This window comes from Ursus maritimus, unplaced genomic scaffold (assembly GCF_017311325.1).
Source record: "Ursus maritimus isolate PB19 unplaced genomic scaffold, ASM1731132v1 scaffold_18, whole genome shotgun sequence".
NCBI lineage: Eukaryota > Metazoa > Chordata > Mammalia > Carnivora > Ursidae > Ursus > Ursus maritimus.
This window is the reverse complement of record NW_024424230.1, coordinates 37,408,162-37,435,372: the sequence shown is the minus strand read 5'-3', so window position 1 is coordinate 37,435,372 and position 27,211 is coordinate 37,408,162. Positions and strand designations below refer to the sequence as shown.

The 27,211-nt window shown below is 36.7% G+C and overlaps 1 protein-coding gene across 4 annotated transcripts in view; it reads right to left on the bottom strand.

The window, feature by feature from the left end:
* NOL4 (nucleolar protein 4) overlaps positions 1 to 27,211 on the bottom strand; it is a 388,144-nt gene that overhangs the window by 55,882 nt on the left and 305,051 nt on the right. For all 4 annotated transcript variants that reach the window (XM_040632608.1, XM_008691056.2, XM_008691064.2 and 1 more), the window contains one exon: positions 3,436 to 3,616. In XM_040632608.1, the coding sequence (XP_040488542.1) occupies positions 3,436 to 3,616 (181 nt within the window). The remainder of the gene's footprint in view (positions 1 to 3,435; positions 3,617 to 27,211) is intronic.

Here is a 27,211-nt window from a genome sequence, read left to right as displayed (position 1 = left end):
ATATACAGAATATTTTAAGGAAAACATTCCATCTACAATAGCATCACAAAAGGAAATGGTAAAAGAAGTGCAAAGCTTGTATTGTAAATATTATAAGACATAGGTAAGAAAAATTTTTAAAGATTGAAAAAAATGAAAAGACACCTCACACTGAGTCTATTATGTCCTCAAAATGTTAATCATAGAGTTACCATATGAATGGACCTGCAATTTCACTCCTAGGTATACACCCAAAAGAATCATAACATATGTACACTAACTTGTACATAAATGTTTATAGCATTATTCATAGTAACCCCAAAGTGAGAAAAATCCAACTGCCTGTCAATTGAATGGCTAAACAAAATATAGCACAGCCACAGAATGGAACATTATTTGGCAATAAAAAAGAATGAAGTATTGATTCATACTATAATACAGATGAACCTTTAAAACAGCATGCTAAATGGAAGATGCCCAGCACAAAAGACCACATAGTGTATGATTCACCCATTAAATAAAATGTCCAGAATAGGAGTGTCTCCGGAGAGAAAAAGTTGATTAGTTCTTACCAGAGGCTATCACATACTTCAGTACTTGCTTCCTTTGAACAGTTAGCTCAGGGGTTTACAATCGGCCTCTGATGTCAGAAAGCCTGTGCTCAGATCCTGCCACCTCCCTTTATTAAGGAGGGACCTTGGGAAAGTCACTCACTGTCTCGGAGCCTCAGAAAACGGGTTTCAAACATTAGGAAAAAAAGGAAGTGGTGCCTAAACATTATTTTTTTAAGTTGGGGCAAGTTCAATTTTTATAAAATTTTTCCACAAAACTACAAAACAGATCTCAGAGGACTGTGTAAGGAATAAATGGAAATTACATGAAGCACCACAAGGACTCAGTCAGTGATCGGTATTGCTATTACTTGATGTTAAATAAATCACTAATAAATCAATGACTGTTTAAGTCTAAAAAACAAAGTTTCTGTCAATAAAATCTACAGTCAATACACTTTTCCCCCAAATGTTTTGATTTGGTGGTTGAGTTCTGAATTACCTATCAGTTCTTATTTCCCATGTCAAATATTTAAAAAGACTTGTTAGTTTCCAGCTTTTTTGGCTAAAGGAATGCTCAGCTTTTGTTTATGTTGTCCCTTTCTGGTATTGAACTTTCTCATTCCTGCTGATTTCCTGTCTAAATACAAACGAGACTTGAAAACAACTGAGAAGACTCATTAGCTTTGGAAAAACTGAATATACACTTGAAATTTAGTTTCTTTCCTAAATAAGAGGCTTTCTTTTTTTCCCTTCCACTTGACGCACCCTTCTTTTGATTTGGAGGCAACTGATTCAGACTAAAGCTTAGTGATCCTGTCCTTAGAGCAACTTCAATTTTAAAGCAGACCAAAGAGCCAGCCCCAGCTTTCCAGTCACCCCTGAACAACTCAGAGCTTATTTCCAGTATTCTATAGGAAGTGATTTTCTAGAGTATATACTCTTTGACATTAATAATGCAGTTCCCTCCGAAATACATTAAAGGCTCACCAAGCCTAAGTCAAATACTCAAATTAAAATTGGTCTTTATTTTCAGGCATTTTTAAGTACAAAATGACTCACTGATACTACCAATTCAAATACAAGATTATAGAGTTTTTGCTTGAACGTATTGCTTTTACATCTATATCTACTTTGCGTCTTGTTAAAAATTCCAACTTTCACTGACATCAACATAATTATAAATTTGCTTTAAACCACAATGCACAAGCAGTCCCAAAATAATAATATGATTACTGAAAATAGTTTAAGGTTTTACTATAGACTTACACGCTGTGGAGTCAAATTACGGTTTTTGAGATCACTTGGAAAAGTTCCTCTGTGTGGGGGCTATGCCAACCACTTATTAAACAGATAAAGTTTATTTGCATCATTTTTTTCTTTCAATATCAGGAATTCTTAAAGTCAGTTTGGTTTATAATTATGTATGTAAATTGTTCAAAGTTAAATTTGTAAAACAAAATATAAAAACCAATTATACTCACATTTCCGGGTTATATTCCTTTCCCCATACTCTTCTCCCCCATTCCTGCCTTCATGTAAACTTTTTTTTTTAATTATATAAATCCTTCTTTAATAAATGTTAGCATACTATAGGTACTTTTTAGCATTTGGAGTGTATAAAGAGATTTTTTTTATCACTTTTTATAGCTGCATGTTACTCTCTTGTTTGGATGCATGTCTTTAAGATAAATTTCTAACCAGAGATTCCTAAAGAGATCGCTGGGCTGAATGGTAAATGCATATCTAATTTTTCTAGATACTGCCAAATTCCACCCCAACTTTTTGCTTTTCTACAAGCTACAAGCTACTCATTTCCCCCACAGCCTTGTCAAAAGAATATTGTGTAAATATTTCAATTTTTGCTTATCTGCATTTTTCTTATTAGGAATGAGTGGGGTTAAGTAACTTTACCCATATTTAAAGGATATTTGCATTGCTTTCTTTGGGAACTGTGTTTTCATTTTCTAGCCTTACTCTTTTAATATATAGTTTTGGGTATTTCTTTCTTTTTAGAAGAACTTCGTGTACTGGCTAGTTAACATTTTATAGTATACGTAGCTAATAATTTTCCCAAATCATTTATTTTTTAGTGTATCGTGTTTTTTTGTCATGCAAAAGTGCGTGCGTGTGAGACAGAGAGAGAGAGAGAGAGAGAAATGGAACTTATGAGAGAGAGAGAGAAATAGAACTTATGAGAGAGAGCGAGAAATGGAACTTATTTTTTAAATTCCCTGGATTTTAAGTATACTTTAGGAAAACTTTCCTACAACCCAGTTATAAGAAGCTCACCCATGCATATTATTCCTTTTATATTACACATTTGGAACTCATTTTGGTATATAAGCTCGAGAAATTCCTAAAAATTTACCAAGCACGAGCCAGCGCGAGCGGCTGCAGCACCCCATTGGTCGTGGGCGGAGCACGGAGAGCCCCAGGTTGTTTCTATGTGTTGCTTCCGTTCGTATGTTCTTAGCTATAATGACTGTTGTGTTTTATCAAATCAGGAAAGTTCCTGGTGCCTCCAATTTTCGAAATTAAAAACCTCTTTGAACGTTGAGAAAAATGGGTTATTATTCTTGACGAATAGTGCATTACAGGTTGGGGGGGGGGAGAATGTGTAACTCTTTGGTTAGAAAAAAAAATTGCTCTTTCTCTAGTTGAGATTTTTTGAGTGCAAAACATCAGTTACTCCCCTGCATCGTAGTGCCGCTACTTTCGGAAACAGCAAGAGAACAAGGAGAGATCCTTGCAGGGAGACAAATGTTCTGTATTAAATGGTCTTGTTTTCAGCCGATGGCTACTGGCTCTTGCTTATCACAGTAAATTCATTTTCTCCTCTCAGATTTGGAGAATCTGCTCTCCCCAGATGCACAGAAAAAGCACAATGAATATACGGACTCACCACTACTGGAAGCGTCATTCAGGTTGAGCAGGCCCCCGCCTAGCCCTCTGTAGCTATGGTAACTGTAGGTGCCGTTTCCGTTGATGTACAACACCTCCTGCGAGCCCGGAACCGTGGACGTGGAGTACGTGGCCTGGGCTGCCTCTGGCTTGCACGCTTTGTCAGCCGGCGCGGACTCGTCCTGCAATGACAGCAGCAGGCCAGGACGCGTCAGATCACAGCGCTCCCCCTCCTTGACCAGCACTGTCCTACCGTCATCTACATGTCTGCGCTGTCCGCATCATGAAGTCAGCACGTAGGCACATTTTCAACAACTTGCTTGAAACTTAAAAAAAAAAAAAAAAAGGAAAACAAAGTAACAATGTGACTGGAGATGGCACAATTTCCACTTTCTACCTGAATTTAAAATTGCACGAAGAGAGCTGTTCACCATAGCCCAGAGGTGAAAGCAACCTCGAGGTCCACAGCAGGTGAACAGAGAAAGAAAATGTGGTCTGTGACTATGGTGCAATATTATTCCGCCTTAACAAAAGAAGGAAATCCTGTCATCCTACAGCGTGGATGAACCTTGAGGACATAAGGCTACGTGAAACGAGTTTGTCACAAAAAGACAAATTTTGCATGATTCTGTTAGATGACGTATCTAAAGCAGTGGAACACACAGAACAGAAAGTCGAAGGGTGGTCGCAAAGGGCTGGGGGAGGGGGAGGTGGTAGCCAGGGAGTTGTTCACTGGGTCTAATTTCAGTCCTGCCGGTTCTGGGGAGTGTGCGCACAACAACATTCATATGGTTGACAATATTGTCCTCTACACTTGGAAATCATTGGGTGGGTGAATTTTATGTTAAACGTTAGGAAAAAAACTAGCTAGGCTGAAAAAATATATAAAGAGAAATTATAATTTGTAGAAAAACCTTTGCAAAGTTGACTTTCTTAAAATCTTTTTTTTCCAGCCTGCGCCTGCCTGCCCTCCACCACCCTCTCTTCCCTCCTTCCATGCCTCCCTGTTTATTTCATGATTGTAGCAAAACTGATGGCGTGCTAACTCCACACTCAGCCCATTTCATGCACAGCCTAACAAAACCGGAATAAACCCGGGCCTTTCAGCTTGCTTTTTCTTTCTTAAGCTACACTTGTGTCCTCAACTGTGCATCAAAACCTCTAACCATGTCAAGTTGTAAATGACAATTAAAATTTGTAATAAATTGTATGTATTGTCAATAGTGAAACAGGTTGAATTGCTCTTCAGTTGTGAGTTTATAAAATCTAAAATATATACAACATATATGACTTCACTTGCGGCATTCTTCATATTTTCTTTTTTTTTTAATAAGAAAGAATTATAAACAGATTCCTAGTGAATTCCTAGGAGTCTTTTTGTCATAATCAGAAGTATTTTGCAACTTTTAAGTTTAGAGGATATGTGTAGAGAAATAATCTTTGAATACATTTTTTAAAAGGCAACAAGTACTAAAAAAAGAGGACACATGGAATAAGTTTGCTCTTATGCACCCAGTGGTATTGTTATATTCAGAAATATTCTAAGCTTTCATGTACTGAAAGCATCACCACAGCCATCAGGATTATGCAATTATGATTTTGTTCTTGTTCTTTTCATCTTTTCATCTCTAACTGATCTATTCAACTCTGACCATTACACTTAGAAACATAATCTATGAGCATTTCACCCTTTCATTTCTAGGTAATAAAGATTTCAAAATAAATGGAAAAAAACCTCTGTGTAAATTGAACTGAAAATAAGAATTTGCCCAGCATTGCCTTTAAAAACAAACAAACAAATGTGAACTGACCTAAATTGGTGTATGAACTGGAATATCTGATTATAATTCCCTCTTGCCATTTAAACCCTGGTCATCCCTGGGAGGGTAAATTACTTTAGAATAACACTTTCCTGGAGAAACTGCTCTAAAGAAGAGACCAAGATAGAATCAAATTCTTTTGGTATCACTGCTCTACTATTTAGATTGGGAAGTCAGAAAGTTCCAGACTTTTTTTTTTTTTTTATTCTAAAAGTTACTCTTTGCTAGTTGAAAGTACCCAAAGACAGTGAGTTTTAGAATGGAGATACTGGGCCTTCACGGAATTTACCACTGGAAATAGGGAATTTTTCTAAAGACATACCAATATACATGAGTTTTTTTTCCCTGATACTATGATGTAATATATTACAGACAGTAAGAGAGTTTAAAGAAGCTAAGATATCTAAGAGGATATTTCCAGGAATCTTTTGTTACTGGAAGTATGTGCCATAATAAGTAGGACTGAGGTAAATAATTATACTAATTATAGTGCTACTGTGAACAAGCATTGTTAATAAAGCAATATTAGTGGTACCGGAACATAACAACTATTACAATATTAGAAACTGTAACCAATAGCCTTTTAAATGGCATGTTACAATGACAGGGTGAGTGGAAAATGGTAAAATCAATGATGACAGCACCTCATCAGTGTCCAAAAGTCTTTTATAAAAGTGTAGTGAAATGGTCTCCAATCTAGGAGTGCCAATCTCCTCCCTGCCTGGAGACAGAGATTATCATTTATATATATATAGTATATTATACTATATATACACACACACACACATATATACTATATATACATACTATACATATATATGAATATATACTATATATAGACTATATATATACATACTATATATACATATATGAATGATATACTATATATCTCTATATACGTATATATAGATATTCCTCTATAACTATATAGATAAATCTATCTATCTACCTATCGTCCTCCATAGTAGAAAGAAACAAGTCTTACACAGTCACTCAATTTAAACTTATTAAATGAGAAAAGCTTATCAGAAAATTGATAGGTGAATCCACGATGTGTTCCATGGATTTTTTTTTTATGTAAATGACTTCTATTTTCTCTAAAGAAATACATTTCAAAGTACACTCATGGAACTATAAGGCTTCTGGGGGAAATGTCTTAGAGTCTTCCTGAGATTATGGGACAAGGGCACCCACATATGCTGTCCTGACACGTTCTTTCTCATAACACAGACTAGCAAACCTTCTTTGCCTTAGTCTAAATTCATAAAATCACCACATCTAAAGCACATTTTCATAATAAAACCACTGGGCTGGGAAGTATTCTTTCTGTAAAGACATGTAGCCATTGAAACTCTGAAAGAAGGCAGAATATTCCATACTTCAAAGCAATTTTGAGGTCCTTGGGAAGGGGCTGGCCTCAAACAATTCCACTGCTAGCATAACTTCCCAGTTTCTTGATTGAAAATAACTTGGGCAACATGATAAAATTTGAATTTCTAGTTTGGCAAAATCGGTGGCTCTTCTGAACATCCCAGTCTATTTTCCTGTGTTTGGAAAATGATAAGATTCCTCACAGGAGAGGAATTTCTTAATGATGAGTAAAAAGGGAGAAGAGAGAAGGCATCGTCTCCACAATATTTGCTCATTCTTTGTATGATAGAATTAATTTGTATTATTAAACATGCTATTTTTAAAATCTGCCTTAGTCTTTCATTATTAACTGTTATTCCGAACCTCAGGAACTGCATGGAGCAGGCAGATAATTAATTCTATTAATAATCAAAACAGGCCTTGTAGGGAGTCATTTGTGTTCAAACACAGATTTGCATTATTAATGTTCTTGGCAGTCCACTATATGTTGAGAAAGAAAACATATGAAAGTCCCAATAAAATCTGGCCTGCAGTATCTTTTGGGCAAAACTTTAATATAATTCATGTTCTTCTTTTGAATGATCACTGTTATTGGTTTTGAAGCAACATTTTAATGACATAAAAAATAAATATCCCCTAGAGTCACATTTTATCTCTGTAAGCAACTTTTAATAATCATTAGTTCCCAAACTTCTCAAGGCTGACAGCTTGCCCCCTGGGTTGCTATGAAGATTTTTAAAAGAGGATAATATTAATATGTTACAAGATTGCATATCTAGGCAATGAAATAAATTTTATTCATCAAAAATCAGACAAAATCCTATCCTGGCTTTTATGAGACAGAGTTCAAATTTTCTTTAAAAAATTCCATAAAAGTAAGATCGTATCAGGGATTTAATGACCAGCAGCAGCACACTAGATAATGCAGTGCTGTTTTGATTCAGATTTCTTTGATTAAAAATATACAAATTAAAGAAATACTCACAGTTACTTCTATAATTAGGCTCTGGCCTAATCAATAAATAAAGCCTTGATGCATGTAAGTATGCATTTCATATTTCAAAAAACAGGGTCTTGTAATAGGATGTGTGATTACTTATGGCTGGAGGGCAAGATCGGGAATGATTTGAAGGAGTAGACATTGTCGCACTCTTTGAGAAGACTGGTTTGTGTTCTCTTGTACCTTATCCTCAGAAACTGGACAGGGACGAACTTGAAGTTGTGGAACCTGGTCCGTACTTGGGCCATACACATTGAATTCCGAAGTGCAGAGGCCTAAGGAATCCTTAACTCGAGTACCTTAGATAGATACTTTCTCTATAAAAATGAAATTTGATTGATTCCACTCAAATTTTTGACAACAGATTTCAAAAAAATTTGCATGGGAAATGTTACATTGCTTTTATTCTATCTCCCAAGAATTACACTTTTTCTTAGACTGTAGTTTCCACCATCTATTAAGTATACTTTATGTTTTCATTAAGTTTTCTCTATCTATAGTTAGAAAACTCCAATAAAATTTACTGCTAGATTCAATAATCCATCTATCTTTCTTCTTTTTGTCTTTCACCTTACATTATTAGAGCAATTAGAGTTTGCAAGGCAATGCTGCATCAAGAGTGAGTTATACTTTTTGCTTATCATTGAGGTGGTCGGGGAACTAGTGATTCACCTTTTTAAGGTGAAGAGACTTGCACAGACCTCAAAAAAGCTTCTCACTGAAGAACAGTAAACACACAGATAATTCAGGTGACAGTTTGCTGAGCTTTCTAGACAACTGTTATAGGATTTCTCCTATCTTTAGATGTTCTTTGTAGTCTATATGACAGAAGCATTTTTACTTAAGTGACTGTTCTAAATGTCTCCTTCACTTTATTAGTACAGATGGGGTGAGGGAGTACAACTTATTTCATATGTAAACTACTGGAAAAGATCTCTACTTTCTAAAAGCTTCTCTTCTTCCATTTGATAGCAAGTGTTCCAGAACTAAGTACATCGCTAAGAGTTTCCAGGGAAATTGATAAAAGATCTGAGAGAACCGGAACTTCCATTTAAACTGCTTTACGGCTAAGAACAAAAGAAAACAAAAACAAAGCGGTCGGCACTTAAAGTAAATGTACGTATTACTTGAGATGGTAAGAAGTGATTGATGATGCCATCAACACACACACACACACACACACACACACACACACACACACACAGTCATATTCAGGGACTCACTTCTTTAGCTCAGAAGCATTCCAGACAGTCTCCTCCCCTTGTTGGCCATACAAATACTTAAGATAGCGACCACAAAAGACCGTCCTTTGAAAAGATGCTCCCAAGCCCACTAAGATAATAAGGAAAACACCTCTTGACCAAATCCAAGTCATCTAGCGATAAGAAGTGAAATAACAGAGAAGCTAGATTGTGTTTCTGACTTGAGAAACCAAAACCACAGCAAGATAGCTGTTACCCAGATGTTTCTCAAACTCTTCTCATATATTTCGAAATTAAGTTTATGTTTTCCTTCCTCCAGATACCTCTTACAAAATTTTTTAATTGAAAAACAAAACAATAACTTCTATCACCAATATATCTTTTTCTAGTTAATGCATCACACCAAGATTTTTTTCTTGACCGACACTGGGCTTCTCTCAAACAACACCTAAGTCTTCTCAGGTCCATCTTAAAAATGACCCTCATCAGCATACATCTAAGAAGGCCTCACTGAGAATACATAATTCAGAGCCTCATAATCTCTCCTTTGGGCTAATGTGATAACCTTCCAGCCAGTGTTTCCCCCTTCAAATCTTGTCCACTTCTTCTCAAACCTATCTTTTTTTTTTTTTTTTTTAAGATTTTATTTATTTATTTGACACAGAGAGACACAGCCAGCGAGAGAGGGAACACAGGCAGGGGGAGTGGGAGAGGAAGAAGCAGGTTCCCAGGGGAGGAGCCTGATGTGGGGCATATCCCAGGACTCTGGGACCTCGCCCTGAGCCAAAGGCAGACGCTTAACGACTGAGCCACCCAGGAGCCCCTCAAACCTATCTTTTAAAATCATTTATCATGTTGCTTTCTCTTTAAAGACTTTGAGGTTTCTTTTTTCTTGGAGAACAAAACCCAGAGCTCCTGGCATCCAAAGCTCTTCAGAGTTGGAGAACAATCTTGGCAGTCACATTTTCTGTCACTTCCTCTTGTAACACTCTGTACTCTGGTCATAACTAAAACTAAAAAATTTTAGCAGTGTAATATTCTGAGCTATCCAAATCTAAATGTCCCCAAAGGGCATCAATATATAGAAAGTTTCTCATAATTAATTTTTTCAAGAATTGGCTCCTAGTTTCATTGATCTGTTCTATTGTTTAGTTTCTGTATCATTTCTTCTCTAATCTTTATTATTTTTTTATTTCTGCTGGTTTTGGGTTTTGTTTGTATATGTTATATCTGATGATGGTTTGTCATTTAATTTTGAATCTTGTTTCCAAAATTTTAACATACGTATCTAATGTTGAACAACAAATTAAATATTTTTCTTAAAGATTTTTTTTAAGTTTCCTTAAAAGTTTCCAGTTTTTTTCTTTTTTAACTTTTTGTGTGAAATCTAAAAGTGTTATATAGATAAAGCAAGTTTAGATATGGCTTTCATCAAACTAAGAATTGAGAAAGGTAGTATTTTCCTTTTTCACATCCTTACTAACCTAAATTCCAGGATAACAAAATATTTTTTCTCCCTAAATCTCTAATATATCTGCCAGTCACTCTTAAACAAAAGAAACAAGTCCTATTTATCTGAAATTTGTGTACTTCTTCTCCTGTATACAATTATCTTTATGAAAAAATGCAAGAAAAGCACATAGAGACTAAAAGATATTGTAGGAGAGAACAAAGACCTCAATTGCGTGTAAATGAGTTGCTCAATTCTTAGATTGCTATAGAGCAAAAGACCTTGAACCAAATACCCTATAGAAGATGGGAAGTCCAAAAAGAATGTCAAGACAATTATATTCTAATGATTAGAAATTTCCCTCAAAGCAAGAACCTAAACATAGTAGCTATGTCAGAATCTTAAGCTATAAAAATATTACAGTTGTAATAAAAATTCATAATAAATATTATAGTTGCAACCAAAATTCAGAACAAATACTTTTAGTGTTAAACGTTGAGAAGCACAATGGAGGCAGTAGGATTTTTTTAGAGCAGTTAACCATTAACTACTATATAAGAATCCTATTAACATGATGATGCCAGAAGATTAAGGCTAACTGTGCAACAGCCATCTAGAGTGTGATGTTGGACAGCCTGAAGAGGTGCATTATTTTATAATATAATGAAGTCTGTGATACATAAAGGAGCATCATAAGGGGGGTTAAGTATTGACATTTATCAATTCTAGTCTATTTTATCCACATATAACATCAATATATTATTGGCTAATGCTAAAATAAACTAAGAGGTATTAATGATGTTGTGATTAACATTTTAGTTCAAATTAAATACAAAATGCATGCCACTTTAAATAAGAGCAACAAACTTTCTTTTCATTTCATTTTTTTCATTTCAAGTACACGATTAAGCTATAATTTATGTTAAAACTGTGGTTAAATTCCTTGTCACAAATGTCTACATAAGCATAGATCAACAAAACTCAGGCTGAGTACTTTAAAAGGGTCCCCTCAGATACTATTTATTTATCCCAGATGGCAGTCACCCAAAATCTTCTCAGTATGATTCTGGGAGTTTTCATCACTAGCTTAAAAAAATTAGACTCAACTGGAAAACAGATTTGAAAATACAATTAAAGTTAAAAAAAAAAACTGGCCACAGCACACATTTTTCATCTTTTCACATTTCTTTTTGAGCAAATAGAGAAACTTGACTAATGATGCTATTTTGACACTGATGTTGGGAGGTAATCATAGATGATTTCAAAATTAGAAACAGGTGTGTCAGCATGGTTGAATGAGCAGAATGAAGAACGATGCCTTCCTAATGTCACTCTACATAATAGATTCCTACATGGCTACTTTTGATGAACATTATGTTCAATCATATAGTAAACATAATTCCATCTGAATTGTGTATCTTGAAGGAGCCACATAATTGAGATCTTAATTCCTACACATTGGAATAAAAGCTTACAGGTTATTTTAATTTAATTTAATCTGGGTGTAAAAATTACCCATCCATTTTGGTATTTCAAGTATATTAATTATGAAATAGTCAAACTAAAGTAATTAGAAAAGCCATCAGAATGGTGATGCCAGAGTGACTGAGTCATAATGCTTTTATATTAATGTGAAATTAAGTTTTAAAGGGAACATGCATGAGACAACATGAAATGAACTGAAAATAATCTAGTGATGAATTTAATATACATTGTTTAAGACTGACTACATATGGGTGTGTGTGTGTGTGTGTGTGTGTATGATACACAAAATGTGTGTGTGATATATATATGTGTATATATATATGTGTGTGTGTGTATATATATATATATATATATATATATATGTATATATAATATTCTTCTCCTGAATAGTACTGTTTCTTTTACTTATAACTTAGTTATGTAAGTGTTCTGATCTACCATGTAGGCTGTGGGTGGAGGGTATATAGTAAGAAAAGAAATAGCACTATTAGTGTATTTCTTCATACATCAGATGTAAAGTTTACAATTTTATGATGAAAAACTAACTTGTAGTTCAAGAAGTCATTAATTTTTAGGAGTTCTCTAACTTCTCAAAAATATACACAAGTAACTCCATTAATGTTCCTGAACACTGCATATATTTCGAGTAGTGGTATTATCTTAAAATATTGGATTGTTATTCTACTCCATAATAAATTTTGGTAAAAACAGTATAACTAAGCTTCTCTTTGAGTCTGCTACTTTCTATGCAGATTTTCCTGCAAGATCTCAACTGTATTTATGACTCATCTATCCCTTCTAACACCAAAGACCTCTAAATCTCAATCTGTAATTAAGACCTTTTCCTGAGTCCACATTTTCAACCCTACTGGACATAAATACCTGCATATGCCACAGGTGCTTCCCAATCAGTATGTCAAAACTGTACACTTTCTTCTCGCACTCTCACTTCCGTAGCCATAATTTGCTCTGCGTCCTGAACTCTTGATTTCTATTAATGATACCCCCATCTAGTCTCCTGAGCTAGAGACCTAGGCCATACTAAACAGGCCCCCTTTCGATTACATCATATGTACAACCCAGGATGAAATCTTACATGATTATTTAAACAATGTTCTATTGAATATCCTATTTACTGGGCTACACATCCAGGTAGGTGCTGGGGATATACCATCAGATAAAATAGGCAGGATACCTGCCCTCGAGGAGACCTGCAGAGGTATGGGAGGAGGGAGAAATTAGGCAAGAGGAAGAAATGAAAACTCTATGATATAATAATAAGTTCAGACAGTGATAATCATTAATAATGAAAAAAAACCAGGGTGATGTAAAAGAATAACTGGAAATGGGTGTCCAAGAGAGAAGGCCTTTCTGAGAAAAGTATATAAGCCAATAAGCTAAAAATGATAGAAAAGAGGCAGTCACATGAACATACAGGGGAGGGGTGTGTGTGTGTGTGTGTGTGTGTGTGTGTATGACCATTGCACAGAAATCCATCCTACATTTGATATGAAACATTCTTCATACCCAAAGATCTCTATGATCCCCAGGATTTCATCATGTAATGTCACCTTAAGTATTCACATAGTTTAGACTAGAATTTGCCTTACAACAAAACATTTAAACACACATTTTTGCTACTGAACGGAATATTCTCACTTCCCCCCTTCAGATGCATGCTCTAAGATTGTGCCCTGGGAGTAGAATCACTATGAAGTTAGTTAGCTCCCTTGCTCTGGCTGCTAGGATTTGGTCAAGGGGAAGCCCAGGCAGTATTCAGAGGTGGAGAGTTGGGAATGCATGGGTTTTTCATCCCCCAGCAGCCTCTCTGGCCCTACCAACCTGGATCCTATCAACCACCCCTCTGCCCAGACTTCCGCTCCTATCTGGTTCTGCTAACAGTTCCCTTCCATTGTTCCTCCAGGCTTCCCTCACTTGCTAGTCTTAGGATGCTTCGCCTTCTCTTCTGCATGTCCTTAGGCCATCCCACACCTATGTGAATAGTCCCATTGTCAAACAGTCTTCAATTCTCTTTCAAATATGCTCTATCTGCCCTGCTGGGTCCCAGAATGACACAGTAGTGCTCACTATTGGGCCAACCAGTGAACAATGAGTACACTTTCTTATCTAAATTTGTACTCCCTTGATATTAATTTTTTTTCTTTGCTGTGGCTTGTATTTCAAACCACTATTTCTAATTGGCTAGATTCTAAGCCACTAACAATAATTTTCCCCAAATTCGAACACAAATATAAAACTCCTTGGAACATTCACCGTATCATCAAATCCATCCATTGTCCCATCAGTTCTGTATTTCTCCTGCACACTTCTCTCCTGTAACTCTATCTTCTTATTCTAATCTAGAAAGTTTCTTCTCCAAGGCCTCCTCCACAGTGTCATTTCAGATATTCTTCCAGCCTCCACCCCCTCCCCCCTTCTATTTTGGGTCTTCTCTTCTTAGACTCAGTGACTTCTTCCTTTGTTTATGTTGTTTCACTGGAGAATATTTTCCAATAACTTTCTGAGAAAAATTATTAGAAGATACATAATTAAAATAATTAAAATTATTTTAAATCACTTTTACCCTTATATTCGATTGATAATTTTGCTGGATATAGAATTGTCTTTAGAATTTTCCAGGTTTTACTCCCATATATTTTAGGGTTGAGGACAGTTTTTGCCAAGTGATGTCCTTTGGCTTTCTAATTTTTTATATGTGACTTTTTTTTTTCTCCTTCCCTGAGTATTTAAGATTTTCTCTTCATCTTGTGTGTTCTGAAAATTTCATGGTGATGTGAGTGATTCAGATCTTTGTTCGCATTTACTCTTCTGATAACTTTATGGGCTTTTGTTCCAGAAATGCATGTTATTTAGTTCTGAAAGGTTTTTTTTTCTTTTTTTTGGATAATTTCTTGATATTTTCTCTTTCTCTTGACTCTAATTAGCCAGATGTTGTCCCTTGTAGATTGATCCTTAAAAACAAAAACAAAAAAACACCTTTCTCTTTAATTTTCCATTCTGTGTTTCATTTTCTAAAGTTTCTGTATAATTTCCCAAATGATCTTCTAATCCTTAAAACAATTTTGACTATCATATATACTTTCATATTCCAAGAGTTTGATTTTGTTTATTTTTTCATGTATTCATTTATCTCAAGGAAAAATCTTTTTAAAAATATGAGAATATGGATTATGTTTTTCTTCAAAATGTTCTTCTCTTCTTTGCTTCTGAAATTTGAGTGCCAGGATTCATAGCTCTATTCCTTTCTGGATTCTCAATTTTTGAGAGATTTCTCATTTATCTGAATGGAAGAAATTTTTAGGCTATCTCCATTCTTGGAGCTGAAATGTGAAAAAGCCTTTAGCAGAGACATAGAGCCTTCAGTCTGAAGAATTTATTTGGCCAATTTTCAGTATATTGTTCCTGCTGTTATACCTGGCTTGCCGGGGCTTAGAGCCTTTTGCATTTATTTCTCTGCAGGATAAACCCCTCATCTCCTCCTTGGGGGTTCAGAAGAAGAGATCCCATGGTAATACAGAACTGGGGAGGGGACCAAGTGTCTAATAACTTCTCAGATCTACTGAGCCAATTCTTCTATCTTCATATTCATGCTTCTCCACTTTCCGTGATACCTGGTACCCTTAGTTCTCAGACGTTCATGGTCTACAGGGATTGAATGGCTTCTTATTGGTATCACCTTACTATCATTTGCATGTCAGATTTCCATCTTCCTTTCCTGAATCCTCCCCACTCTGTATCTCCTTGTAGGACTAAACCCTTTATATTCACTTATGATTATTTTAGTGGGGTTTTGGAAGGAAGCAGAGATAAAGGCAAGGATTTACTTTGCCATGTCAAGAGACATGTACACTTTCAAACTTCAATATATAGAAGGCTACAGGTAGGAGAACTTTAGGATGTAATGCAATATGTTTAGTATTTGGATAGCTACATTAAGTATATCTTTTAATCTCAGATTCTTGTCATTTGAAATGGTTTGAATACATCAGATGGCAAACTATCTGAACATTTTGTTTGATAGAAAAAGAAAATTTAAAATATGTGAGTAGAAAGATCACACTGTTTCCATCATAAGAGCAATAGAAGTCATTAAATCTGACAATTTAAATATTTTAAAACTGGTTAAAAGTGGTAAGAAACAACTCATGCTAAACTTACCTCATTTTCTTTCGGAAAAAAAGGAAAACTTAAAAATGCAGATCATGGTGATTTTCTAGACATAGAACCAAACACGTGACTCAATAAAGCAGGGTGTGCTGAAAGAGAACAGTATGAGGATAGTTCAAATTTAACAGAACGACCAAAGACAGGTGAATGGATCAAAGCAGCTAGAAGAGAGGTTTTTAGAAGGAATGCCACAGAGCTGTGCTCTAAGCTTGTGCCATTCGATGTTTAAATTGAGACGCGTCAGTGTATTGATAGACTACCAAACAACTTGGGTGATAAGAAACAGGATGCAGGATGGGAAGGAGGAGGGTAAAGAGTAAACAGTATGCAAAGTCAACAGCAACAGGATTTGAACAACTTCATTACGGGCTGATATTTTATACAATGAACTCAACGGGGCTGAAAGTAGAGCCTTAAACTTAAGTCCAAAATATTACTTATACACACAAAGTGAAGAGGAAATGTTGTAACATTAGCACCTCTGAAACAATGTACAGTTATAAGTACCCTAAAACATTTGTGAAAATACTTATTGAGAGCACACAATGTGCAAGACGCTGCAGTTGTAATGAGTGATACAGAAGGAATGCCTCCTTCCCATGAACCTACCCAGGAGCAGAGGAAACAGGTAATACTTTAGAATTATTAATTATAATTAACTGAAGTATAACAAAAGAGAATAATTAATATTAGAATGCATAGAATAGCAGACCTAATGTATAGATGAATTAGACAAAAATTATCTAATGTCATCCTAAGTTGCACTGATAAAAGTCTATAAATCCCAGAATGTTGAGCTGCCTGCATTTAATTATTCCTTGAATAAAGAATGGCACTAGAGAGAGAAAGAGAGAGAGAGAGAGAAGGAGAGCTAAATATATTACCAGGTAATACTTAGCATTTACTATATGCCAGGAACTGTGCTAATTGACCGTCATATTATCTTAATCCACATAACCTCCCAATGAATTATAGACTATTAAACTCTCATTTTACACACTGGAAAAACAGAGGCACAAAGGCTTCTACGTGACAAATCCAAGTTCACACAGCTCTAAGTATTGAAACTGAGGTCTAAACCCAGGCACTCTGACTCCAGAGTTTGCGGGCTTACCCCATGCACCATGCTGAGCAAGTCAGACCTTCCCGACTGCTACCCTGTGAGCCAGCATATACTGAGCCTGTCCAGGCAAGAAAAACCAGGTTGCTGGAAGATCGCAAGACTTCAGAATGAACTTAAAGAAACTGGGGATGTTTCACTAGAGGAGACAAAGAGTAATATTCATTTATTCATTCACAGGGAATGATCTTTATCAGGCGTAAGCTGTCAAATACTGCTGGGAGCTCTTTTACAGGTGGCAGAAAAGTGGTATCCAAAGCAGATCTTTCCCACACAGTATTCCACGGTATGTTAATGTCGTTAGGCAATTAAGACACAAAAGGCGAAAAAGAAATATGGCTAGCAATATCATTTTAATATTTCATGATTATCTATTTAAATGTGCAACAATGTGACAGTAGAAATGAGAAATTTTTCAAATAAAAAATATTTTCATCTGTTTACTTAATAAACAATACTTACTCTGATGACCACCAAGTACTACGATTTTTTTTTGGTATGCCTAGTACTAAATATATTTTTAGGTATATCTTCAGATGTTTATAGGCAAAAATTCAAAGTTGTTTTCTTCATCTTTTAAAATTTGTAACTGGCCTCAACTATAGCTTCAAGGACAAACGACATTCATTATTAAGGAAGGGGTGTTTTAATTCTAAAATAGCGTTTAAAATAAAATTAAGCGAAGTGAAAAATAATGGAATCGCACAAGGCTATTTCATCATGAATTCAGCATTATCTTCACTTCAAAATTCCCCTTTGATGGGATTTGCTGTTTTAACCCGGGCACCGTGCAGGGGGCTGGATTTGCTGATAAGCAGTTTTTTCATTTCAGTACAAAATCAGCAAGGTGATTAATACTTTTAATTTCCAGAAGCCTAAATTATGCAAATGAACTACAACTTTCTTTCCTCCTCCTTCTCCCTCCTTTGTGGGTCTTTCCTTGCCAAGAGAAGATAGGATACAGTCCTGTGTGTAAACGAGCGAACAGCTGGGTAGAAAGCCCTGTTTCCGGTCAGCGGTTCACCCAGAGTTGCCGTCAAGAGCTGGCCCAGCCCTCAGCCTGTTCGTCTCTGGGTGTGTTTGGGTGAACAAAGGCACACAGTTCCATGTGCCCTGTGGAAGCCATCTAAATAGGGTCATATTAATATCTGTACAGCTTTGTGAGTAGGTTGGATAAAATGCGGTAAGGTGTTTAACACCACCACCACCTCAAGAACAATATGATCATCTCGAACTCTGCAGAAGGCTCATTAAAAATGAGGGCTTCATTCTAAGATGCGTGCCTTTTGGGGCCTGCTTAACGAAGGCTGTCTCTCTCCCTCCTTCCATGGCTTTCAAATGCTTCATGAGCTGTGGGCTTTCAAGATGCTTTATTCCAGGAATCCTTCATTTTAAATGAGTTAATTTAGTTGTGTGTCTGCTTTATAAATGTCTTTTAATTCTAGCTTAAGGACTCTGGCCCCATTCTTTTTTTTTTAACTAAACATGTCTTTGCTATGAGCAAACATAAATAATGTGTTTACCTATTTGGGGACCCAGAGGCTTATTTCCCTCTGAACTTACCAGGAACAACAGGCAACTCAGTTCAAAATGAATACTGATAGATTCATTTTGGGTGGAAAAAAGAAATCTGCCCAGTTGTTTCCATGTTTTGTAGCAAGCAAGGCTATTGGTTCCAAGTGGCTCACAGAAATCACACAGAAATTTAGAATTTTAAACAGGAAGTAAACCTTAATTCAGTGGTTGGTTAAGAACAAGGTTCATAATGCAGCTTGAGTTTGATTTGTATTCGTATATTCTTGCTGATATATATTCATATGTCCTTCCTGTATTCTTACGGATATATGTATTATTTCTAACACAGGAGTTCTCTCAAGGGCAAAACCACACATTCTTCCATGCTAAAATATGGAAAAAGAGAAGAATCAAATCTAAATAACTTTCTTACTCCTATTCCTTTAACAATATTTTCTATCCTACTCTCAAAATGTGGAAAGGAGATAGTATTTGCATATTTGTATAAGTTGGAATGGGTAAAACATCTAAAGACTATCTTATTTCTCATCCTAATTCTTTTTTTTTGAGGATTAGCAAAGCTTTAATTTTTAAATAAAAAATGTTGGCATGTATGTTTGGGTAATAAAAGTCTCGGCTAATATGATATAAATCAAAAGTCTTGATACGCTAGAGGTGGCAAACTCAACTGCTTCTGGGTACCCAGCGACGTGCATAAGTGAGAGAGGGGTCTGACTATAGGACGAAGGCAAGTTGCGGGGACAGAAATGGGTTCAAATGCAAACATTTTCCAGCCATGTTTAGGCCAAATAAACACTCCTGTGGTCTGCTCCCATTTGCCGTCCTCCTCTCTAGTTGTGACACACACACACACACACACACACATGTTTATTGTACTGAGAAATGATTCAATTCATTTTAATTTTTATTTCTTTTCAGAATACTGAAGCAGCGTTTTCCTGACCTGTTGAAGCAAGACATGAGTTCATGCCGGGCTCTACTGAATTATTCCTGGAAATACCTGTAAGACCTAATGGGTGTGTTGAGATGAATTGGGCCCCGTGGCCACAGCCAGAGCTCAGCCCCAGGTTCCCCATCTGTGCTTCACGGACCGAGGCTTTCGAGCTACCTGATAACAACAGCATCCACTGTATTTACTTCACCTCTGAGGTCCAAGAACAGGGGACCCTGACATGTCACAAAGACCTTTCCTCCGCCTGAAGCGGTTGCTCAGGAAGGGATTAGGGGAAGGAATTTGAGGCCAGGCAGCCCTGATGTCTGTCCCCTCAGTGCTGTGCAGGGGTGAATGTGGGCTGTGGGCTGCTTGCCTTCATACACAGATACAAACAACTTTTCAGAACCTGTCTTGAGTGGGCATCTCTATAATCAATAAACCACTGTCGAATTTTCTATGCTGTTTTCAATATTCAGAGAAGAGCAACAAATATATATCTCTTATATATAAATGTTATACTTAAATTTTAGTTTGATTTTTTTAAGAGCAGAATGCACACATTTAAAGCTTGGTCAGCACTTTAGAGCTAATGAATGGACAGTACTTTTTAAGAGACAGCTCATTAATAATTAGTTTCCTCCTCATCATTAAGAAGCACTTATTACTAGTCTAATTATAGATGGCCTTGATTAGGGGAAATGTACACGGTACGTATGCATGAATCACTGGGTTCTCTAACAGCTTTGTCTCTAAAGCAGAAAAACAATGTAAATCTCCATAGTATTCCCATCTTATACTTAACAATTATTACAACTCAGCAAAAGGTACTTATATCAGTGGGCAAAAAGAAGAGTTACTTTTTACCCTGATTCTTTTGAGGCTGAGAACCCCTTCCTCTGGCCATAGTCTGAACTAAAAAATGATTCAATAAATACAAAGCATTGAGCTGCAGCATTTAAAAAAAAAATACTTAGCAAAAATACAAAATAAATTCTTTTAAGAAAGAACAGATTTTCTGGATGTGGGGGCATGAGGTATATAAAGTACTTTTATTGCTTTGACAGTAGCAACATAATGGAGTATATATACTTGCTACATTCATGAAAGAGCAAAGCATGTATCAATAGGGAATAGGGCTATATTTCCCTTTCTTTTGAATTTTATTTCAAATGTTTATTTTCTCCATACCTATCACTGATTTAAGATTATTAGCATTCCTTCATATTTTGATATAAAATTTTATTTTGTATAAGAGTTTTTCTATATTTGTGCTACATAGGAGAGAGAGAGAGAGAGGGAATCTGTGCCAATCTCCTGATAATAAAACTCATGTAATTAAAAAAAAAACACAAATAAATGGAAATATTAGCCCTACCTTACATCTTTAAATAAGTAAAACAAAGATAATTTATAAATTTTTTCCCCATTTATATAGCACTGGAGGTAGTAATATATTTTCCATTTATAGATATACTTTAAATTCTATGCCTTCAATAGTTCTGTTGGTAAATTCTTATTAGGTATAATATCACCTAATGGACATAAAGCCATATACACATTCTTTTAAAAATGCAATAATTGGAGTTAGCCCATGTTGCAGTTTGAATTTGCTAACACAAAGGAATCAGCACTTGATTTGGCAAATTTTCTAGACAACCTGCTTTGAAAAAAGGGGATGGGTGGGCCACCCTATGCTAAAGACTTTAAGTGTGACTTCTAAGTCCAGTCGACCATCTCAGCAGAGGCTAGGGATAGAGACGAGCTCATCCAGGAAGGGTGTGTGAAGAACCCTCATGTCAAGTAATGTGGATCACTTCAACATCCATGGAAGACTGACGAATGTTTTGAAAATGTTATGCTGGCAGGGAAACTGCAAGCTTGAATGGGATAGAATGAGAGAAGACAGATTTGTAGGGCAAAGGAAAGCTGCAGAGACCAGAGAGAGACGGCGGAGCTGACGAAGCCAGCCTACCAGACATCCCTGGGCTATGAGTGCAGGGGCCTGGGGCTGTTGCCCGGCTGGGCAGGGAGGACAGAGCCGGCACCACAGACCGCTATTCTTAGGCCCGGGAATAAAATGGAATTTAGCCTGCTGGGTTTTGGACTTACTCAAGATCTGTGAACCCTTTTTCCTTTCCCATCCCTCCCTCTTGGGATGGGAATGTGTATGCTACGCCTGCCCCATCATTGTATTTCGGGAGCATTTAACTTATTTTCCAGGTTTCCCAGGTCTACAGGAGGAGATGAGTTTTGCCCCAGGATGGACCATACTCAGAGTTTCACCCATACCAGATTTGGATGATTTAGAAGATTTGAAACTTGTTGAATTTATTATATTTAGGGGAGATTTTGGACTTAGGATTGATCCTGGAATGGGTTAAGACATCTGATAAAGTTGGGATGGGTGACTGCATTTTGAAAGTGGAAAAGACATGAATTTGGTGAGGAGCGCAGAGGGTGGACTGTCACAGGTTGAATTGTGCCCCACAAAAACAGATGCTGAGGGGCGCCTGGTGGCTGAGTCGGTTAAGTCTCTGCCTTCAGTTCAGGTCATGATCCCAGGGTCCTGGGATCGTGTCCCACATCAGGCTCCCTGGCTCAGCATGGGGCCTACTTCTCCCTCTCCCTCTGCCTTCCAGTCCCCCTGCTTGTGTTCTCTCTGTCAAATAAATAAATAAATAAAATCTTTAAACAAAACAAAATAAAACAAAACAACATATGTTGAATCCTAACCCCTGTTACCTGCAAATGTGACCTTATTTGGAAATCGGGTCTTTGCAGGTGTAATCTCGTTGAGACTAGACTGTAGTAGGATGGGACCTGATCCGATATGACTGGTGTCTTTATGAGAAAAGAACAGATGCAGACACAGAAGAGAGATGCCCCTATGAAGATAGAGACGGTGATTCCTACCACAAGCCAAGGGATGCCTGGGGTTACCAGAAGCTGGAAGAGGAAAAGAAGGATCCTCCTCTAGACACTTTGAAGGGAATGTGGCCCTTGCAATACCTTGATTTTGGACTTCCAGCCCCCACATATGTGAGAAAATAAATTTCTGTTGATTTAAGCCACCAGGTCAGTAGTACTTTGGGATGGCAATCCTAGGAAGCTAACACAGCTCACTCTAGAGAATATTGTTTTTCTTTGGCTTTTCAGCATTTATCTTCTCCCCTCCCCCTTTTAGAAACTGCTTCTGATTTTTGCTCTCCTGCTTTTATTCCATGTGCTTTGCAGAGCTGACTGCGCCCATGGATCCAAAACTGAACAAGCAACCTATGCATTATTCTGTTCTCCGGGCCTCAGCATGTGCTCCCGGGATGCATATGTAACCCAATCACAGTGCGTGGGAAGATGGAAAAAACTGGAGCTACTGCAGCCATATCGCTACCATGAGGAATAACCCATCTGAGAATAGAAACAACAAAGATGGAGCAGAGATCTCAGGGAGATCCTATTTATCTAAAGATAGTCAACCCCATATAAAGCTGACCCTATTGCTAGAATTTTGAGTTGCCTGAGCTTAACAATTCCCTTTTGCTCAAACCATCTCTGACTACATTTTCTAACACTTTCAAGCAGGAGATTTCTAGGTGCTCGATCTCCCAATTCTCGGCACCATCTTCCATTTGCTTTCAACAGTCACTGAATGTCAGATCCCTCTCTCTTGGGTCACTTCTAAACTTAAAAATAAAGTTAAGCTTTTGGTCTGGTGTTTTACCAAGTACTTAATGAATTAAATGCTTTGACAATTTCTAATTCAAGTTCTCTCTGAGGAAAAAAAAAGTTCATCAGGTTTCCTCATCTCTGAACATGGACTCCTTGGATACTTTCATATCTAGCACCTAGTCTTGCAGGCTACCCTACAGAGACCTTCTGTCACTACCTCAGGGCCTGCGACAGCAGACAAATGTCACTTAACTCTTCCCCAGGGGAATAATAGAGAAGAGTCTCTCTTCATATATAGTATATGGACTTGGATTAGATTAGATATATCTTCAATTTTTGTGCCATTGAGGTGAATATATTTTATGCTTTTAAATACATTCTTAAAGGTTGGTTCATTATAATAAACTATATTTTAATGCCTACCTATTTTGTGTCCAAAGAAATTGCACTTCCAAGCTTTTTTGGAAAACTCCTCCAATTTCCAACCTGATTCATAACAGAAACAAAATGCAATTTTGACTCTAAATCGTCAATTTAGTGTATATTCTTTTCAGCTTCTTGTGCATGCATTCTTTTGTAATTTCTGAAATGCTGGTTTGAAATTACTATAGAGTCAATATATTATATTCATTTTTTCTCAAGCTGTAAGCAAAAGCAAAATAGTACCATTCAGATTATATTTCTATCTTTCTTTAGTCAATAACATTGCTTAGATTTTTATTGGATCAAAAAATTGAGTGAAAAAATGCAATTTTTAAAATTCCTCCTCATGGTGGAAATATACATTGACTGAGAAAAAAGAGAAAAAAGCACTGTCTTAGTTGTGGTTATTCTAAATTTTTATGATGTTTTTATGATGTCTATTCCATAATTGCTTAAAGCCATGGTTTAGAAAATATTTAGGAAATTTTTAGGTCATGGTGTAGAATATACAGGCTCTCACTGATCGTACAAGGGATTAGGATTTTCATTGTTTTTTGTTTACGTAGAATAATCCAAGACTATCATCGATCTTAGTTATCATTGGACTAGAAATCCTTTTTTTTGCTGAAAATTGCATAGTTATCAGTAGTTTATCTGAGTGTTTCAAAATTATGCATGCATTAACAATTATAACTATTTATAAAATACGATTGTCTAATGATATACACTTAACATTACTATTAAGACTCTGGTTTTCGAAAGACATGTCCACATTAAAGCCAACTCTAGCCTACTAAACCAAAAGTCACATTTCCAAAACTCAAATGAGCACCCCACTAAACAATCCTGAAGCCTTTTTTTAAATTCATTCATTCATTCATTCGTTCATTCGACAGAGAGAGACAGCCAGCGAGAGAGGGAGCACAAGCAGGGGGAGTGGGAGAGGAAGAAGCAGGCTCCCAGCGGAGAAGCCTGATGTGGGGCTCGATCCCAGAACGCCGGGATCACGCCTTGAGCCGAAGGCAGACTCCCAACGACTGTGCCACCCAGGCGCCCCTGAAGCCTTCTTTTTAACATATTGAGATACCCTCTCCTTTATGTAGTTATATTTATATATGTTTCCATCTTTTATACACAACTTTAGGTGGCTATCTTTTATGTATAAGACAAAGATGAAGGGGTGCATGCGTGTATTTGTGAGTCATCAAAGAGTAAATAAGGACCAAAATTTGCTGAGTATGGACACAGCATACAGAGCTTGGAAAAAAAATTTTTTTAAAGGCTACATCCAGTTTAGCTTCCAAACCTTTCTTTTGTTAACAACACTTTAAAATACCTTCTCCCCAGGGAACAATACCCTAGATTCATGGGATCTACTTATGGTGGATGGCTCTGCAAATCACCCCACGGCCTGTGGTTGTCATTGCTTTTACACGTGGACTTCCTAGGAAATGAGTACTTAAAAATTAGATAAGCACCAAATACAGGAGAAAGATGGCCACTGCTAATATTGTTTTAATGTGGTCCATCCAGGGCGGGACTTCCTGCAGAGCCCACAGCAGCACTGGCAGCAAGCTGTTCTATTCAGCCTGCTGCTATGACAACTATCCAGGGGCAAATGTCAGGTCAGCTCCCAGCATCTGTGTCTTGCTATAATTGCTTTGTCAGAAACCTACGAGCTGCCTTCTTTTTCTCACTGAACAAGTAAAAGCAACAGTGCCCAAAGACTAAACGTTGAGACATTTCTCTACCCTCTCCCCAGCTTATATGCTTGGAAAAAATTTTCAAGAGTATTTTTTTTAATTTTCCCCATTTGGTGCTAAAACTATGTGTACTGGGATGTCAGTCAACATTTTAAATTGCAGTATTAATTCCAATGAGTACTGCTCTCTCTGACTACCTGTTACCATTGTCAGGCCTCAGCATCCTTACTGTGTTAGAAGGCATCTCATTAAAAGGCTCTTTCCTTCCCTAAAACCGAACTTTTCGCCATGCTCCATCAAGCCACATATGGATATCTATTTAGTGCAAAACCTCATCCCAGCATATCACTAGGTATATCTTTGAGGCTCAAAATGATGAAAAGCCAAAGCTGTTTTAATCCTACAGAGTGATCCCCAACTGTAGAATCAATATTGCAAAAGACATCTGGAAGCCATTGCAACGTTAGGCGGGTATATAACCAAGCAGTGCTGAGGGTTGTTACTACATAGAGGAAAGGACTTCGTGTTGTGGGCTCATTGGATCCAGAAGGTGCTCCTTAAACAGATGCGCTCTGAGATGGGGACAGACAAGCATGGCAGTGGAACTGGAGAGGACGAGCAAGCTGGGCAAAGACACGTGGGTGGAAAAATTTAGGGTGTGTTTAGAGGATGACGAATCCTGCCCTGCTTTCACAGACCTCTAAATCCTCAAAATCTCATGAAGCTAAAAAGAAAACGGGAATAACAATGAGGGGCTGCACTTCTGTGTGTGATTTTGAGTCACGAATAATAGTAATGATGTATATACTTCACTGAGGTGTAGGGAAAAATTAAATGAGAAAGTTTATGTGAATTCAACACGAAGGTATAAGAGAACACACAAACATGAGTAGAATTATGTGTGATGTTGTTCCCATACACGTCCTGGTTTAGTTCCCAAATAGAAGGAGGATGATAGTTGGCATGTTAAACAACTTGGAATTTAAACCTGAATCTGGATATTTGAAATGGTTTCAATAAATTTTGATCTTAGAAGAAGAATTATCAAAGAGTAGTTTAAGAAATTAATGTAAAAAGCTTCAGAAAAGATTCCGTATTTTAAGAACCTCACATGCGGATCCTTTATAAAGAATTAAAGAAAATACACTAATAACTAGGCAGTTCCCTAGAAAGGAAACGTTCCTCACACACATGGAGACGTACAAATTTGACAGCTTCATTGGACTTTTCAAACTTGTTTCATAGGCAATCATAAAGGAGAGACAAACGCAATCAAATTAAACTAATGTGACCTTCTGAATTTCCCACCTAAAGTAGGATTCAAATTCTTGCATGTTATGAATATATGATGGCATTAAGAGCTGAAATTTATGAAGCATTCTGATTTTCATTACTTAGAACATTACCCTGAAATAAAAAAGGAGCTAAACGCTTTTCACTGTATTGGTCTTTTTCTTTTTAAAGAGAAATTCCACACTAGAGAACTATGGAAAAATCACTGAAGAAAGGAAGAGAGATGGAAGAAAGGAAGAAAAGAAAATCTAAAATAAAATTAATTCTTCCAGGCCTGCTTCTTTTATACAATAAATTTATTGAACTAAGTGGTCTGCAAGGTTCTCTGGAGCTCTAACTTTTTAAAATGAGTCTAATATGTCCCACAGTAAAATTGAAAATTTAATAACTTGAAAAAGAGGCTCTTCTTCTGTAAAGTTGTATATTAGCAATCCCAAGTATAGTGACTGCGTAGATGCCACACACGTAATTAAAACATCCCACTGCTTCTCATTCTCCGACTCTATTCGTTTCCTAAAGCTTGAATGAAAGCCCACCTACTTCTCAGATTCCCTCGCCTGAAAGTAATCAAACAGGATAAGTAACC